We start from the raw sequence: 15,559 nt of genomic DNA, 5'->3' as shown, positions 1-15,559 counted from the left end.
ACCCATACTAACCTGGAGACCAGGCATATACCCATACTAACCTGGAGACCAGGCATATACCCATACTAACCTGGAGACCAACTAACCTGGAGACCAGGCATATACCCATGCAGATACCCATACTAACCTGGAGACCAGGCATATATCCATACTAACCTGGAGACCAGGCATATACCCATACTAACCTGGAGACCAACTAACCTGGATACCAGGCATATACCCATACTAACCTGGAGACCAACTAACCTGGAGACCAGACATATACCCATACTAACCTGGAGACCAGACATACACATGCTGTATATATGAATTAGATGATACATTTAATGGATTATGTACAGATTAAGTTGTAAATGTCCTTGCCAATCACAGGCCAAGGTGGCCATTTGAAATTTTACAATCAGCATGAAAAGGAACAAACTTGGTCGAAACCTTGTAAGGAACATTTCTTCTAAGTTAGAAGTCAATCAGTGTAGCCTTTCTTGAGAAGTCAAAAACATCTCAGTCAATGAGAGGTCAGGGTGAGCATGGATTTTCTGATAGGCACAAAAGTAACATTTGTACAAATAATAAAGTAAATTACTGCAGATAATCTTGACAAGTCGAAAATTTCTCGTCTCAGCACATCAGAGGCCAGGATCGGCCATCTTGTATTCTCCGATTGGCAGTAACTCTGCCAGATACTGTCTGAATGGGCCCATTTGCAAAATTGTCTAAGATCTAATTGATTTAAAACAGCATAGCAAATTTCATCGAAATCCATTTACATTTACTCAAGTTATTGTGCTCACAAGCTCAAGTCCCATAGGCTTCAATAGTTATTAAAATTTCAAAGTCCCATAACTCTGCAAGTTACTGTCTGATCAGGAACACTTTCAAACGCGTTGGAGATCTTATTAATATAAACCAGCATAACAAAATTTATTGAAATATTTTCACTTTTACTCAAGTTATTCATCGTGCTCACAAGAAAGAAGTTAATGCACCTCGCACGACGACAGACGAAGACGGATGGCAATAGGTCACCATGACCTATGGTCAAGTGACCTAAAAATCTACAGGACCTAGGCACATAAATAAACTGAAGGTAGTCCTGTGGCTTTACCAGTATTTCTCTATTGGACCTTATACCAAACATTTTGTGTTGGACTTACATCAAGTACGTAGTCAGTCTTGATATCGTCAAGGGTATGTTTGCTCTTCAGGATCTCAGAACGCAGATTATACAGTTCTGAACAGGCATCGACTACTGTGTCAACCTAGAACACAAAATATCAGGCATAAGGTTGGGTAGATAGTCAATAATCTTCATCTCATCATGTGCTGTAAGCAGAAATGTCATCAGAAACACCTGTGACCTAGATAGAAAGTAGGTTAGAATTACTTAGTAGGAAACTTTATAGCACTTCATCACAGGTACCTACTGGTTAAATATTACAACAATGGGACCTGAGAAGATGTATAGGGCGGTATAGGGAGTATCTGTCACTACTATGATCATTACAGGGTATGGGGACTATATGTCTATCTACACATTACACTGTGATCATTACAGGGTACCTACTGGTTAATATTACAACAATGGGACCTGAGTAGATGTATAGGGCGGTATAGCGAGTATCGGTCGCTACTGTGATCATTACAGGGTATGGGGTCTATATGTCTATCTACAAATTACACTGTGATTATTTCAGGGTATAGGGACTATATGTCTTTTAAACATTACACTGTGATGACAATACAGGGTATAGGGACCATATTTTTATCTATCTCACATTACACTGTGATGACATTACAGGGTATAGGGACTATATGTCTTTTACACATTACACTGTGATTATTACAGGGTATAGGGACTATATGTCTATCTATCTACACATTACACTGTGATGACATTACAGGCTATAGGGACTACATTTATATCTATCTACACATTACCCTGTGATTATTACAGGGTATAGGGATTATATTTATATCTATCTCACATTACAATGTGATGACATTACAGGCTATAGGGACTACATTTATATCTATCTACACATTACACTGTGAGTATTACAGGGCATAGGGACTATATTTATATCTATTTCACATTACACTGTGATGACATTACAGGCTAGAGGGACTATATTTATATCTATCTACTCATTACACTGTGATTATTACAGGGTATAGGGAGTATATTTATATCTATCTCACATTACACTGTGATGACATTACAGGCTATAGGGACTATATTTATATCTATCTACACATTACACTGTGATTATTACAGGGTATAGGGACTATATTTATATCTATCTCACATTACACTGTGATGACATTACAGGGTATATGGACTATATGTCTATCTACACATTACGCTGTGATTATTACAGGGTATAGGGACTATATTTATATCTATCTCACATTACACTGTGATTATTACAGGGTATAGGGAGTATATTTATATCTATCTCACATTACACTGTGATGACATTACAGGGTATAGAGACTATATTTTTATCTAACTCACATTACACTGTGATTATTACAGGGTATAGGGACTATATGTCTATCTACACATTACGCTGTGATTATTACTGTGTATAGGTACTATATATCTATCTATCTCACATTACACTTTGATGACATTACTGGGTATAGGCACTATATTTATATCTATCTCACATTGCACTGTGATTATTACAGGGTATAGGGAATATATGTCTATCTATCTCACATTACTCTGTGATTATTACAGGGTATAGTGACTATATATCTATCTATCTCACATTACACTGTGAGGTCATTACTGGGTATAGGCACTATATTTATATCTATCTCACATTAAACTGTGATTATTACAGGGCATAGGGACTATATTTATATCTACACATTGCACTGTGATTATTACAGGGTATAGGGAATATATGTCTATCTATCTCACATTACTCTGTGATTATTACAGGGTATAGGGACTAAATGTCTATCTATCTCACATTACTCTGTGATTATTACAGGGTATAGGGACTAAATGTCTATCTATCTCACATTACTCTGTGATTATTACAGGGTATAGGGAGTATATTTATATCTATCTCACATTACACCGTGATTATTACAGGGTATAGGGACTAAATGTCTATCTATCTCACATTACTCTGTGATGACATTACAGGGTATAGGGACTATATTTATTTCTATCTCACATTACACTGTGATAATTACAGGGTATAGGGACTATATTTATTTCTATCTCACATTACACTTTGATGACATTACTGGGTATAGGCACTATATTTATATCTATCTCACATCACACTGTGATTATTACAGGGTATAGGGACTAAATGTCTATCTATCTCACATTACACTTTGATGACATTACTGGGTATAGGGACTATATATCGATCTATCTCACATTACACTGTAATTATTACTGGGTATAGGGACTATATTTATTTCTATCTCACATTACACTGTGATAATTACAGGGTATAGGGACTATATTTATTTCTATCTCACATTACACTTTGATGACATTACTGGGTATAGGCACTATATTTATATCTATCTCACGTTACACTGTGATGACATTACAGAGTATAGAGACTATATTTTTATCTAACTCACATTAAACTGTGATTATTACAGGGCATAGGGACTATATTTATATCTACACATTACACTGTAATGACATTACTGGGTATAGGGACTATATTTATTTCTATCTCACATTACACTGTGAGGTCATTACTGGGTATAGGCACTATATTTATATCTATCTCACATTACCCTGTGATGACATTACAGGGTATAGGGACTATATGTCTATCTACACATTACGCTGTGATTATTACTGGGTATAGGTACCTATATGTCTATCTACACATTACGCTGTGATTATTACTGTGTATAGGTACTATATATCTATCTATCTCACATTACACTGTGATAATTACAGGGTATAGGGACTATATGTCTATCGACACATTACACTGTGATTATTACAGTGTATAGGGACTATATGTCTATCTATCTCATATTACACTGTGATTATTACAGGGCATAGGGACTATATTTATATCTACACATTGCACTGTGATTATTACAGGGTATAGGGAGTATATTTATATCTATCTCACATCACACTGTGATTATTACAGGGTATAGTGACTATATTTATATCTATCTCCCATTACACTGTAATTATTACTGGGTATAGGGACTATATTTATTTCTATCTCACATTACACTGTGATAATTACAGGGTATAGGGACTATATGTCTATCTACTCACATTACACTGTGATGACATTACTGGGTATAGGGACTATATTTATTTCTATCTCACATTACACTGTGATAATTACAGGGTATAGGGACTATATTTATTTCTATCTCACATTACACTTTGATGACATTACTGGGTATAGGGACTATATTTATTTCTATCTCACATTACACTGTGAGGTCATTACTGGGTATAGGCACTATATTTATATCTATCTCACATTACACCGTGATTATTACAGGGTATAGGGTCTATATATCTATCTATCTCATATTACGCTTTGATTATTACTGGGTATAGGTACTATATATCTATCTATCTCATATTACGCTGTGATTATTACTGTGTATAGGTACTATATATCTATCTATCTCGCATTACGCTGTGATTATTACAGGGAATAGGGACTATATATCTATCTCACATTACACTGACTATTACAGGGTATAGGGACTAAATGTCTATCTATCTCACATTACTCTGTGATTATTACAGGGTATAGTGACTATATATCTATCTATCTCATATTACGCTTTGATTATTACTGGGTATAGGTACTATATATCTATCTATCTCACATTACACTGACTATTACAGGGTATAGGGACTAAATGTCTATCTATCTCACATTACTCTGTGATTATTACAGGGTATAGGGACTAAATGTCTATCTATCTCACATTACTCTGTGATTATTACAGGGTATAGGGACTATATATCTATCTATCTCATATTACGCTGTGATTATTACTGGGTATAGGTACTATATATCTATCTATCTCACATTACGCTGTGATTATTACAGGGTATAGGGACTATATATCTATCTATCTCACATTACACTGTGATGACATTACAGGGTATAGGGACTATATTTCTATCTATCTCACATTACACTGTGATGACATTACAGGGTATAGGGACTATATATCTATCTATCTCACATTACACTGTGATGACATTACAGGGTATAGGGACTATATATCTATCTATCTCACATTACACTGTGATGACATTACAGGGTATAGGGACTATATATCTATCTATCTCACATTACACTGTGATGACATTACAGGGTATAGGGACTATATATCTATCTATCTCACATTACACTGTGATGACATTACAGGGTATAGGGACTATATATCTATCTATCTCACATTACACTGTGATGACATTACAGGGTATAGGGACTATATATCTATCTATCTCACATTACACTGTGATGACATTACAGGGTATAGGGACTATATATCTATCTATCTCACATTACACTGTGATGACATTACAGGGTATAGGGACTATATATCTATCTATCTCACATTACACTGTGATGACATTACAGGGTATAGGGACTATATATCTATCTATCTCACATTACACTGTGATGACATTACAGGGTATAGGGACTATATATCTATCTATCTCACATTACACTGTGATGACATTACAGGGTATAGGGACTATATATCTATCTATCTCACATTACACTGTGATGACATTACAGGGTATAGGGACTATATATCTATCTATCTCACATTACACTGTGATGACATTACAGGGTATAGGGACTATATATCTATCTATCTCACATTACACTGTGATGACATTACAGGGTATAGGGACTATATATCTATCTATCTCACATTACACTGTGATGACATTACAGGGTATAGGGACTATATATCTATCTATCTCACATTACACTGTGATGACATTACAGGGTATAGGGACTATATATCTATCTATCTCACATTACACTGTGATGACATTACAGGGTATAGGGACTATATATCTATCTATCTCACATTACACTGTGATGACATTACAGGGTATAGGGACTATATATCTATCTATCTCACATTACACTGTGATGACATTACAGGGTATAGGGACTATATATCTATCTATCTCACATTACACTGTGATGACATTACAGGGTATAGGGACTATATATCTATCTATCTCACATTACACTGTGATGACATTACAGGGTATAGGGACTATATATCTATCTATCTCACATTACACTGTGATGACATTACAGGGTATAGGGACTATATATCTATCTATCTCACATTACACTGTGATGACATTACAGGGTATAGGGACTATATATCTATCTATCTCACATTACACTGTGATGACATTACAGGGTATAGGGACTATATATCTATCTATCTCACATTACACTGTGATGACATTACAGGGTATAGGGACTATATATCTATCTATCTCACATTACACTGTGATGACATTACAGGGTATAGGGACTATATATCTATCTATCTCACATTACACTGTGATGACATTACAGGGTATAGGGACTATATATCTATCTATCTCACATTACACTGTGATGACATTACAGGGTATAGGGACTATATATCTATCTATCTCACATTACACTGTGATGACATTACAGGGTATAGGGACTATATATCTATCTATCTCACATTACACTGTGATGACATTACAGGGTATAGGGACTATATATCTATCTATCTCACATTACACTGTGATGACATTACAGGGTATAGGGACTATATATCTATCTATCTCACATTACACTGTGATGACATTACAGGGTATAGGGACTATATTTATATCTATCTCACATTACACTGTGATGACATTACAGGGTATAGGGACTATATATCTATCTATCTCACATTACACTGTGATGACATAACAGGGTATAGGGACTATATATCTATCTCACATTACACTGGCGTCAGAGTATCATGGCTGATCCATTACTCAATTGCAGAAGAACAATAGAATTCCTATTGTAAATAAGATTGATCTGTGCTGTGTACTTACTCAGACAGCTGTAGAAAACATAGCATTGCTTAATATATCACACTAGAACAGGGTAGTGTTTAAACAGTCTATTGGATATGAAGATATCATGGCTATATTACCTATATCACTACATATAGAAGCACTCTAATAATATATTCTCTATACTTTAAGGAAGTGAGAGCATGTTTTCATGAGATGATGTAACACACCTGATTTCTGATGGTCTGACCATTGGGCAGCAGTTTGACCAATCGTTGTACAGCACGGTAATCTCCCCTTTCTAGAGAGGCCTTCTGGGAATGCTTCCCTCTATAATACAAACACATGTAGATACTGTAACAGTGAGGCAGAAAATCTACAATATATTACATATTGTTTATCTAAACTGAGAGATTTCGGGGGGCAGAGGTCTACAATAGAAACACAACCAATTGATTTTGAAACTTAAGTCAAATTCCAATGTTTTGAGGAAACTTTATAGCACTCTATCCCACACTCCAAATATCATGATCCTAGGTCTTTTAGTTCTGAAGAAGCAGCTATTCATAGATAGAGTTGGTTGATGACGGACAGATAGACGAGGGATGTCACACCAAACCAAAATCTACAGGCACTTTATGTTAGGTGACCAAAAAGTTCAAAATAAAGGGTCACCCTGGTAAAATAATATCTGTTACCCACCAACTTTGCTATGCAAAATTTCTCTTTTGGTTATTTAGTAGAGCATTGTCTAGTTCAAAATAATTCAGGGAGAAATTCTCCCAAGCTGAATCAGTAGAAAATGGCTAGTAATTTACCAGGGTGACATACTCCCCCTCAAGGAATCCTCAGATTTCCAGGGGTCACGGTGATTTTTGTGAAAGTATCGCCAAGTATATTGGTCAATATTTCCTTGGTCCCTACATAGGTGTCATTGTAACAAAAGTAACTATTTTTTAATGCCTCTTCTAGTGGTCAAACCCAGGATCTCTTGTTTATTAGTCGTAAGATCTACTCAATGAGGTAAAGGGTAATTCTCCCGAGCAAATCTGGTAGGAAGCGACTAGCATTTTACTAAGGTTACAAAATCACTGTTGGAATAGATGTACACACCTAGTCTCTGATGGGAATCCAGTTTTGTGGGCGGTCATGAGGCAGCCCATTACCATGGCAGTGGTGGAGCGCCCCATGCCTGTCTGACAGGTAAACAGCATGGCAGGTTTATAGAAAGACGACTTCTCCAAATATTTTCTGGACTGCTGCAACCAGAGAAAAGATGTACTTAGTGTGGACACAGGTGTATTGGTAACTAGATGTGTTAATAAACACCAGGAACACACTGCAGTTTTATTCTATCTTTTTTTCTTTCTTCAATGAGGTGATTTATCATGACAAACAAGAACTGTTGTACCAGGTCTACATATTACAAAATTAGTACTGGGGAGAATTTCTTGGCATACGATAGTATAGAGATGTATATGTGTACAGGTGCATAGATGTACAGGTGTATAGGTACATAGGTGTATACATTTACAGGTGTATAGATGTACAGTTGTATAGGTACATAGGTGTATAAATGTACAGGTGTATAGATGTACAGTTGTATAGGTACATAGGTGTATAGATTTACAGGTGTATAGATGAACAGCTGTATAGGTACATAGGTATATAGATGTACGTACAGTTGTATAGGTATATAGGTGAATATATGTACAGGTGAATAGATGGACAGTTGTATATGATCACAGGTGGATAGATGTACAGTTGTATATGAACACAGGTGTATATATTTACAGGTGAATAGATGGACAGTTGTATAGGTATATAGGTGTGTAGATGTACATAGGTGTATACATTTGCAGGTGTATACATGTACAGGAGTATAGATGTACAGTTGCATCGGTACATAGGTGTATACATTAACAGGTGTTGTATAGGTACATAGTTGTATAAATGTACAGTTGTATATGATCACTGGTGTATAGATGTACGGTGAATAGATGTACAGGTGGATAGATGTACAGTTGTAGATGATCACAGGTGTATAGAGGTACAGTTGTATAGGTATATAGGTGTATATATGTACAGGTGGATAGATGTACAGTTGTATACGTACATAGGTGTATATATGTACAGTTGTATAGGAACACAGGTGTATATATGTACAGGTGAATAGATGTACAGTTGTATATGATCACAGGTGTGTAGATGTACAGTTGTATAGGTACATAGGTGTATAGATGTACAGGTGTATAGATGTACAGTTGTATAGGTATATAGGTGTATATATGTACAGGTGTATAGATGTACAGTTGTATAGGTATATAGGTGTGTAGATGTACATAGGTGTATATATGTACAGGTGTATAGATGTACAGGTGTGTAGATGTACAGGTGTATAGATGTACAGGTGTATAGATGTACAGTTATATAGGTACATAGGTGAATAGATGTACAGGTGTATAGGTACATAGGTGTTTACATTTACAGGTGTATATATGTACAGTTGTATAGGAACACAGGTGTATATATTTACAGGTGAATAGATGTACAGTTGTATATGATCACAGGTGTATAGATGTACAGTTGTATAGGTACATAGGTGTATAGATGTACAGGTGTATAGATGTACAGTTGTATAGGTATATAGGTGTGTAGATGTACATAGGTGTATATATGTACAGGTGTATAGATGTACAGGTGTGTAGATGTACAGGTGTATAGGTACATAGGTGTATAAATGTACAGTTGTATAGGTACATAGGTGTATAGATGTACAGGTGTATAGATGTACAGTTGCATATGTACATAGGTGTATAAATTTACAGGTGTATAGATGTACAGTTGTATAGGAACATAGGTGTATAGATGTACAGGTGAATATATGTATAGATGTACAGGCGTATCGATGTACAGGTGTATCGATGTACAGGTGTATCAATGTACAGGTGTATAGATGTACAGTTGCATATGTACATAGGTGTATAAATTTACAGGTGTATAGATGTACAATTGTATAGGAACATAGGTGTATAGATGTACAGGTGAATATATGTATAGATGTACAGGTGTATCGATGTACAGGTGTATCGATGTACAGGTGTATCAATGTACAGGTGTATAGATGTACAGGTGTATCGATGTACAGGTGTATAGATGTACAGTTGTACAGATGTACAGTTGTATAGGTACATAGGTGTATAAATTTACAGGTGTATAGATGTACAGTTGTATAGGTACATAGGTATATAGATGTACAGTTGTATAGGTACATAGGTGTATAGATGTACAGTTGTATAGGTACATAGGTATATAGATGTACAGTTGTATAGGTATATAGGTGTATAGATGTACAGGTGTATAGATGTACAGGTGTATAGGTACATATGTGTATAGATGTACAGGTGTATAGGTACATATGTGTATAGATGTACAGGTGTATAGGTACATAGGTGTATACATTTACAGGTGTATCTATGTACAGTTGTATAGGAACACAGGTGTATAGATGTACAGGTGTATAGATGTACAGATGTATACAGTTACAGGTGTAGAAGTGTACAGGTGTATAGATGTCTATGTGTATAAATGTATGGGTGTAAAGATGTACAGATGTAGAGGTGTACAGGTATATAAGTGTAAAGGTATATAGGTGTACAGGTGTAAGTGTGTACAGTTTTATAAGTACAGGTGTTCAGTGTACAGTTCTGACAGACAGAAGTGCTTAACATTGTTTGTCTCCTACCCTTCCACCAGGCAACACAGTCAGATTTAATATATGATATTCAGTCTTTATACCTTAAATATATTTAAAAAGGCATCAACATCCTGGTATCTAGGTGCCCCAGAAAAGGGAAAACACAAGCGCTGGTATCTGGAAACAAAACAAATCAAGTATAAAACACACATAATTTAACAAATTATCTGAAGTGATGACAATGATAACAAAAGCCAAGTACAGTAGTACATAGATATTTAAGAATTAAACAGCATATCACGCGTTATTCATTTTGTCTACAATTCTGTTCCGTTTTTTAGGACCATAACACGGAACAGAATGCTGTCTTATGCTTATATTTTCATTTCTAAGTTCAAAACGAACTTTTAAATTTTAATTGTGTTTGTTCAAGAGGTAGCCCATGGAATTGCTCAAGGAATGTTGTCTCTCGATTTTTCCCATAAAAAGATATAGTTTGTGGAAAAAAGCTCAAAAGTATCAATACTATTTCCATAATTTAATCAATCATGCAAAATATTCAATTCACATTTCATAATAGTCTTACATAAAACGGTTTATATTATTGAACCATAGTGGGTTTTTTTTTTGCTTATCTACTTGCTAGTGCGGAGGGGAATAGCGACCTGGTAGTTAAGGTGTAGTCGGGGCTGTGTAGATACCACTACGCCTGTGTTAGGGTCTCATAACAGGGAACTGGCCTTGGTAGTGTTATAACAGTTATATAGTGGCAATGCAGAGCAAATGTAGCTACAACTGTATACGTACCTAACACAGTGACTACATAAGATATGGCGGGCATACACTTCCTCAGATACAAGCAGTTTGTCTTCATATTGAATGTGCATCTCATGTGGCTCCCTCTGCAGGTTTTCGAGGTCATTGTAAAAGTAGAACTTATTTTCTTCCTTCATTGTTGCCAAGTCAATCACCTGTAGTGTTAGAAAGGTGATTATTTTACCTTTAATTATTTGAGGAATACTCAATGTTAATTTGATCATATTCTGCTACATACATATATATCTCAAGAAAAATGTTCTAATACTTGTTAAAGATTAATTTATAGTTACACTTTTTATAGGTACACTTGACCTTTTATTGTAACATACACATTTTATAGTTACATACACATTCACAATTGAACCATAGTGGGCAGTTACATACACATTTAGCAGTTACATACACATTTTATAGTTACATACACATTTAGCAGTTACATGTACATTTTAAAGTTACATACACCTTCATAGTTTAAACAAACACCTTAATACTTACATACACATTTAGTAGTTACACATTTAGCAGTTACATATACATTTTATAGTTACATACACTTTTTATAGTTATATACACTTTTTATAGTAACATACACATTACATACACTTTTTATAGTTACATACACTTTTTATGATTACATACACTTTTCAACATGGACAGCACCTTTTCATAAACCATGCCCAAATGTAGATTCTATAAGGTAGCTTGCCCTTGATGAACAACCAAGTATACATTGTGTAGGGTAATTATTGAGCCGGTAAGTAAAGGTCCCCAACAGTCTAGTGACAAGTCAGTACAAATACACATCAGTTCCCCCAGGTTAATTGAAAGACAATTACCATTTAACGACTCCCAACTGAAACAAAATGGAAGACGACAAACATAATTGGTATTATCTTCTATGGGTTTGATGTCATATACAAATTATGCTATCAACACTTCTACAATATCTCACAGCCACATATCCACAAAAACACCATCCAGCATATGGAAACCTTACAGTATTAACCAGACGGCATTCTTGTTATGTACAAATCACCTTTCAACTAATTCTCCTTGAATCTGAAAGTTCAAATAAAGTCCAGATATCATGTGGCAAGGTTTGAACATTTTGTATCTATGTGCAATTAAGATCTATTCAGTTTTGATCTCTGTAGCAGTATTGGAATGGATATTTAAGATCTCTGTAGCAGTACTGGTATGGATATTTAAGGTCTCTGTAGCAGTACTGGTATGGATATTTAAGATCTCTGTAGCAGTACTGGTATGGATATTTAAGATCTCTGTAGCAGTACTGGTATGGATATTTAAGATCTCTGTAGCAGTACTGGTATGGATATTTAAGATCTCTGTAGCAGTACTGGTATGGATATTTAAGATCTCTGTAGCAGTACTGGTATGGATATTTAAGATCTCTGTAGCAGTACTGGTATGGATATTTAAGATCTCTGTAGCAGTGGTATGGATATTTAAGATCTCTGTAGCAGTGGTATGGATATTTAAGATCTCTGTAGCAGTGGTATGGATATTTAAGATCTCTGTAGCAGTGGTATGGATATTTAAGATCTCTGTAGCAGTGGTATGGATATTTAAGATCTCTGTAGCAGTACTGGTATGGATATTTAAGATCTCTGTAGCAGTACTGGTATGGATATTTAAGATCTCTGTAGCAGTGGTACCGATATTTAAGATCACTGTAGCAGTGGTTTGGATATTTAAGATCTCTGTAGCAGTAATGGTATGGATATTTAAGATCTCTGTAGCAGTAATTGTACAGATATTTAAGATATCTGTAGCAGTGGTATGGATATTTAAGATCTCTGTAGCAGTGGTAAGAATATTTAAGATCTCTGTAGCAGTGGTACAGATTTTTAAGATCTCTGTAGCAGTACTTGTACAGATATTTAAGATCTCTGTAGCAGTGGTATGGATATTTAAGATCTCTGTAGAAGTGGTATGGATATTTTAGATCTCTGTAGCAGTGTTAGGGATATTTAAGATCTCTGTAGCAGTACATGTACAGATATTTAAGATCTCTGTAGCAGTACTTGTACAGATATTTAAGATCTCTGTAGCAGTACTTGTACAGATATTTAAGATCTCTGTAGCAGTACTCAGGTACATATATTTAAGAGCAAAATTTGGACAGTTAATATCTCTGCAGCAGCAATGGGGATATTTAAGATCTCTGTATCAAAATTTAAACAGTCTAGATCTCTACTGCAGCAGTTTAAACAGTTTGGATGGGTTTGGCAAAAGTTTGAACAATTGACATGATTCACCAACGTAGTTTCCTTAGGTCCTGACATCTAATGAATTTGTGGGGAAAATGCTGTCTTACTGGCAAGCTAGTTTTTCAAGTGATGCAGTATAACTTAGGGACCCGCTCACTGATTCAGCAACATCAAGCATGGTCAGTAGTTGGATGGCTGACTGCCCACATGTTACAATGACTCTGTCTAGATCAAATCCATTTTCCTGTCATATATTTATACCCTCAATTATGTAACATCTCATCTTTTTACATCAAGCATAACACGATGTATTGTGATGTCACACCAGTTTCCTCTGTGTATGATGATGCCACACACACTGTATATTTTATTTTAATTCATTTCAACCCCTGACACAGAAGCTAGCAGAAGTTTGACTGACCTCTTTTCTGATCCTCGCCTCTGCCTCGTCTGCCTCTGTGGGACTTCGTCCAAAGCTAACGATGTTGTGAATGTTGTCTTGGTCTCGGATAGAGAAGGGAATCATGTCCATCCCATTATCTACAAACAGGACAGGCTCTTCCCGCATGTTAAACAAGAGAATCTCCTACAAGTAAAAAAACGGTAATTCTTACTTGCAAACTTCCAAACAGATATTCACTTTGAGTGAGTCATTTCTGGAAATATATGCAGTCAGAATTAACTTCAATTAGAAATAGGGAACATTTGTGAACATTTTCTTTGGCAATTATATATTGAATGTTTTGTCAGTGAGAATTATTTCCTTTGGTCAGAGAGTTCAAGGAAACTATAAGTATCTGAGTTGATGTATTTAGTCTTCCATTACACTGTGTAATATTGTATATATATCATACAGTAATTCAGAAAAGCCCTGTAGGCATATTGCACTTTAGAACACTAACAATATTTCAGGGTTGCCGACTTCTATTTAAGTAAATAAATGATATGTTCAAACTCAATTTTCTGGCTTCATCCCTTAGAAATGACAGAAATACTCAGTCATCACAAAATACCTGTATTAGCTGTCTACAGACTGTGAAACAAATGGTGGACTGGTACAATAAATTTGATTAATTAATTGAAAAACTATCAACAGAAAACTAAAACAATGTTATGTTCGGGGACAATATCTAGATATGACCTTGAATCTTCCCTTAGGAAAAACTTACTCTATGACTTATACAACATATAACTGTTCCTACACAAGAAGAAGAGGACTCGCTCGGGAACTCATACAGACCAGATATAATTAACTGACTCATTAAAGTGTCTGGAGTCTGAAGTTATTTCCCTTGGTATCAGTGATTATCATCTCATACACGTATGCAATCTGTAAAGTCAGAGGTTGTCTTCTCCAATCCAATGCGACCATTAAACACTGCAAATTCAAAAATCATTAACCTAAAAAAGCCTATCTGCCAATATGCAGCCGGTTCCTTGGAGCTTTATGAAACCATAATTATGGCAACACTGAAGATGTTTGGGCTGAGTTCAAAAGACGTTTTATCTTAGTGTCATTGACATTCAGAACAATGGATAAATGATGATATATTGAATTCATTACACAATCTGGATTATTTGCACGACGAAGCCAGAAAGTCTCAGTATGACTCCTACTAAGTGCTCTTCAGGGCACGTAAAACCAGATCTTTTCTTTTAAATTTACAAGCCAAATAAGATTATTTAGACATCAAAGTTCTCGAAACACAAAGAAAGTCTAGAATGAATTAAAGAATGTCTGCCCATTAAAAA

General features: G+C 35.4%; 1 protein-coding gene across 1 annotated transcript in view; it reads right to left on the bottom strand.

The window, feature by feature from the left end:
• The window catches only part of LOC110461429 (paladin-like), a 158,530-nt gene that overhangs the window by 20,368 nt on the left and 122,603 nt on the right, over window positions 1-15,559 (bottom strand). Inside the window, exons 5-10 of the mRNA XM_021514873.1 lie at window positions 14,229-14,393; window positions 11,565-11,728; window positions 10,859-10,934; window positions 8,174-8,319; window positions 7,291-7,390; window positions 1,155-1,259 (exon numbers count right to left, since the gene is read on the bottom strand). Coding sequence (XP_021370548.1) covers window positions 1,155-1,259; window positions 7,291-7,390; window positions 8,174-8,319; window positions 10,859-10,934; window positions 11,565-11,728; window positions 14,229-14,393 — 756 coding nt within the window. The remainder of the gene's footprint in view (window positions 1-1,154; window positions 1,260-7,290; window positions 7,391-8,173; window positions 8,320-10,858; window positions 10,935-11,564; window positions 11,729-14,228; window positions 14,394-15,559) is intronic.

The sequence above is a fragment of the Mizuhopecten yessoensis genome, unplaced genomic scaffold (genome assembly GCF_002113885.1).
Source record: "Mizuhopecten yessoensis strain PY_sf001 unplaced genomic scaffold, ASM211388v2 scaffold10619, whole genome shotgun sequence".
NCBI lineage: Eukaryota > Metazoa > Mollusca > Bivalvia > Pectinida > Pectinidae > Mizuhopecten > Mizuhopecten yessoensis.
Note: the sequence above shows the minus strand (reverse complement) of the source record. Positions and strands in the feature narration are given on the sequence as shown.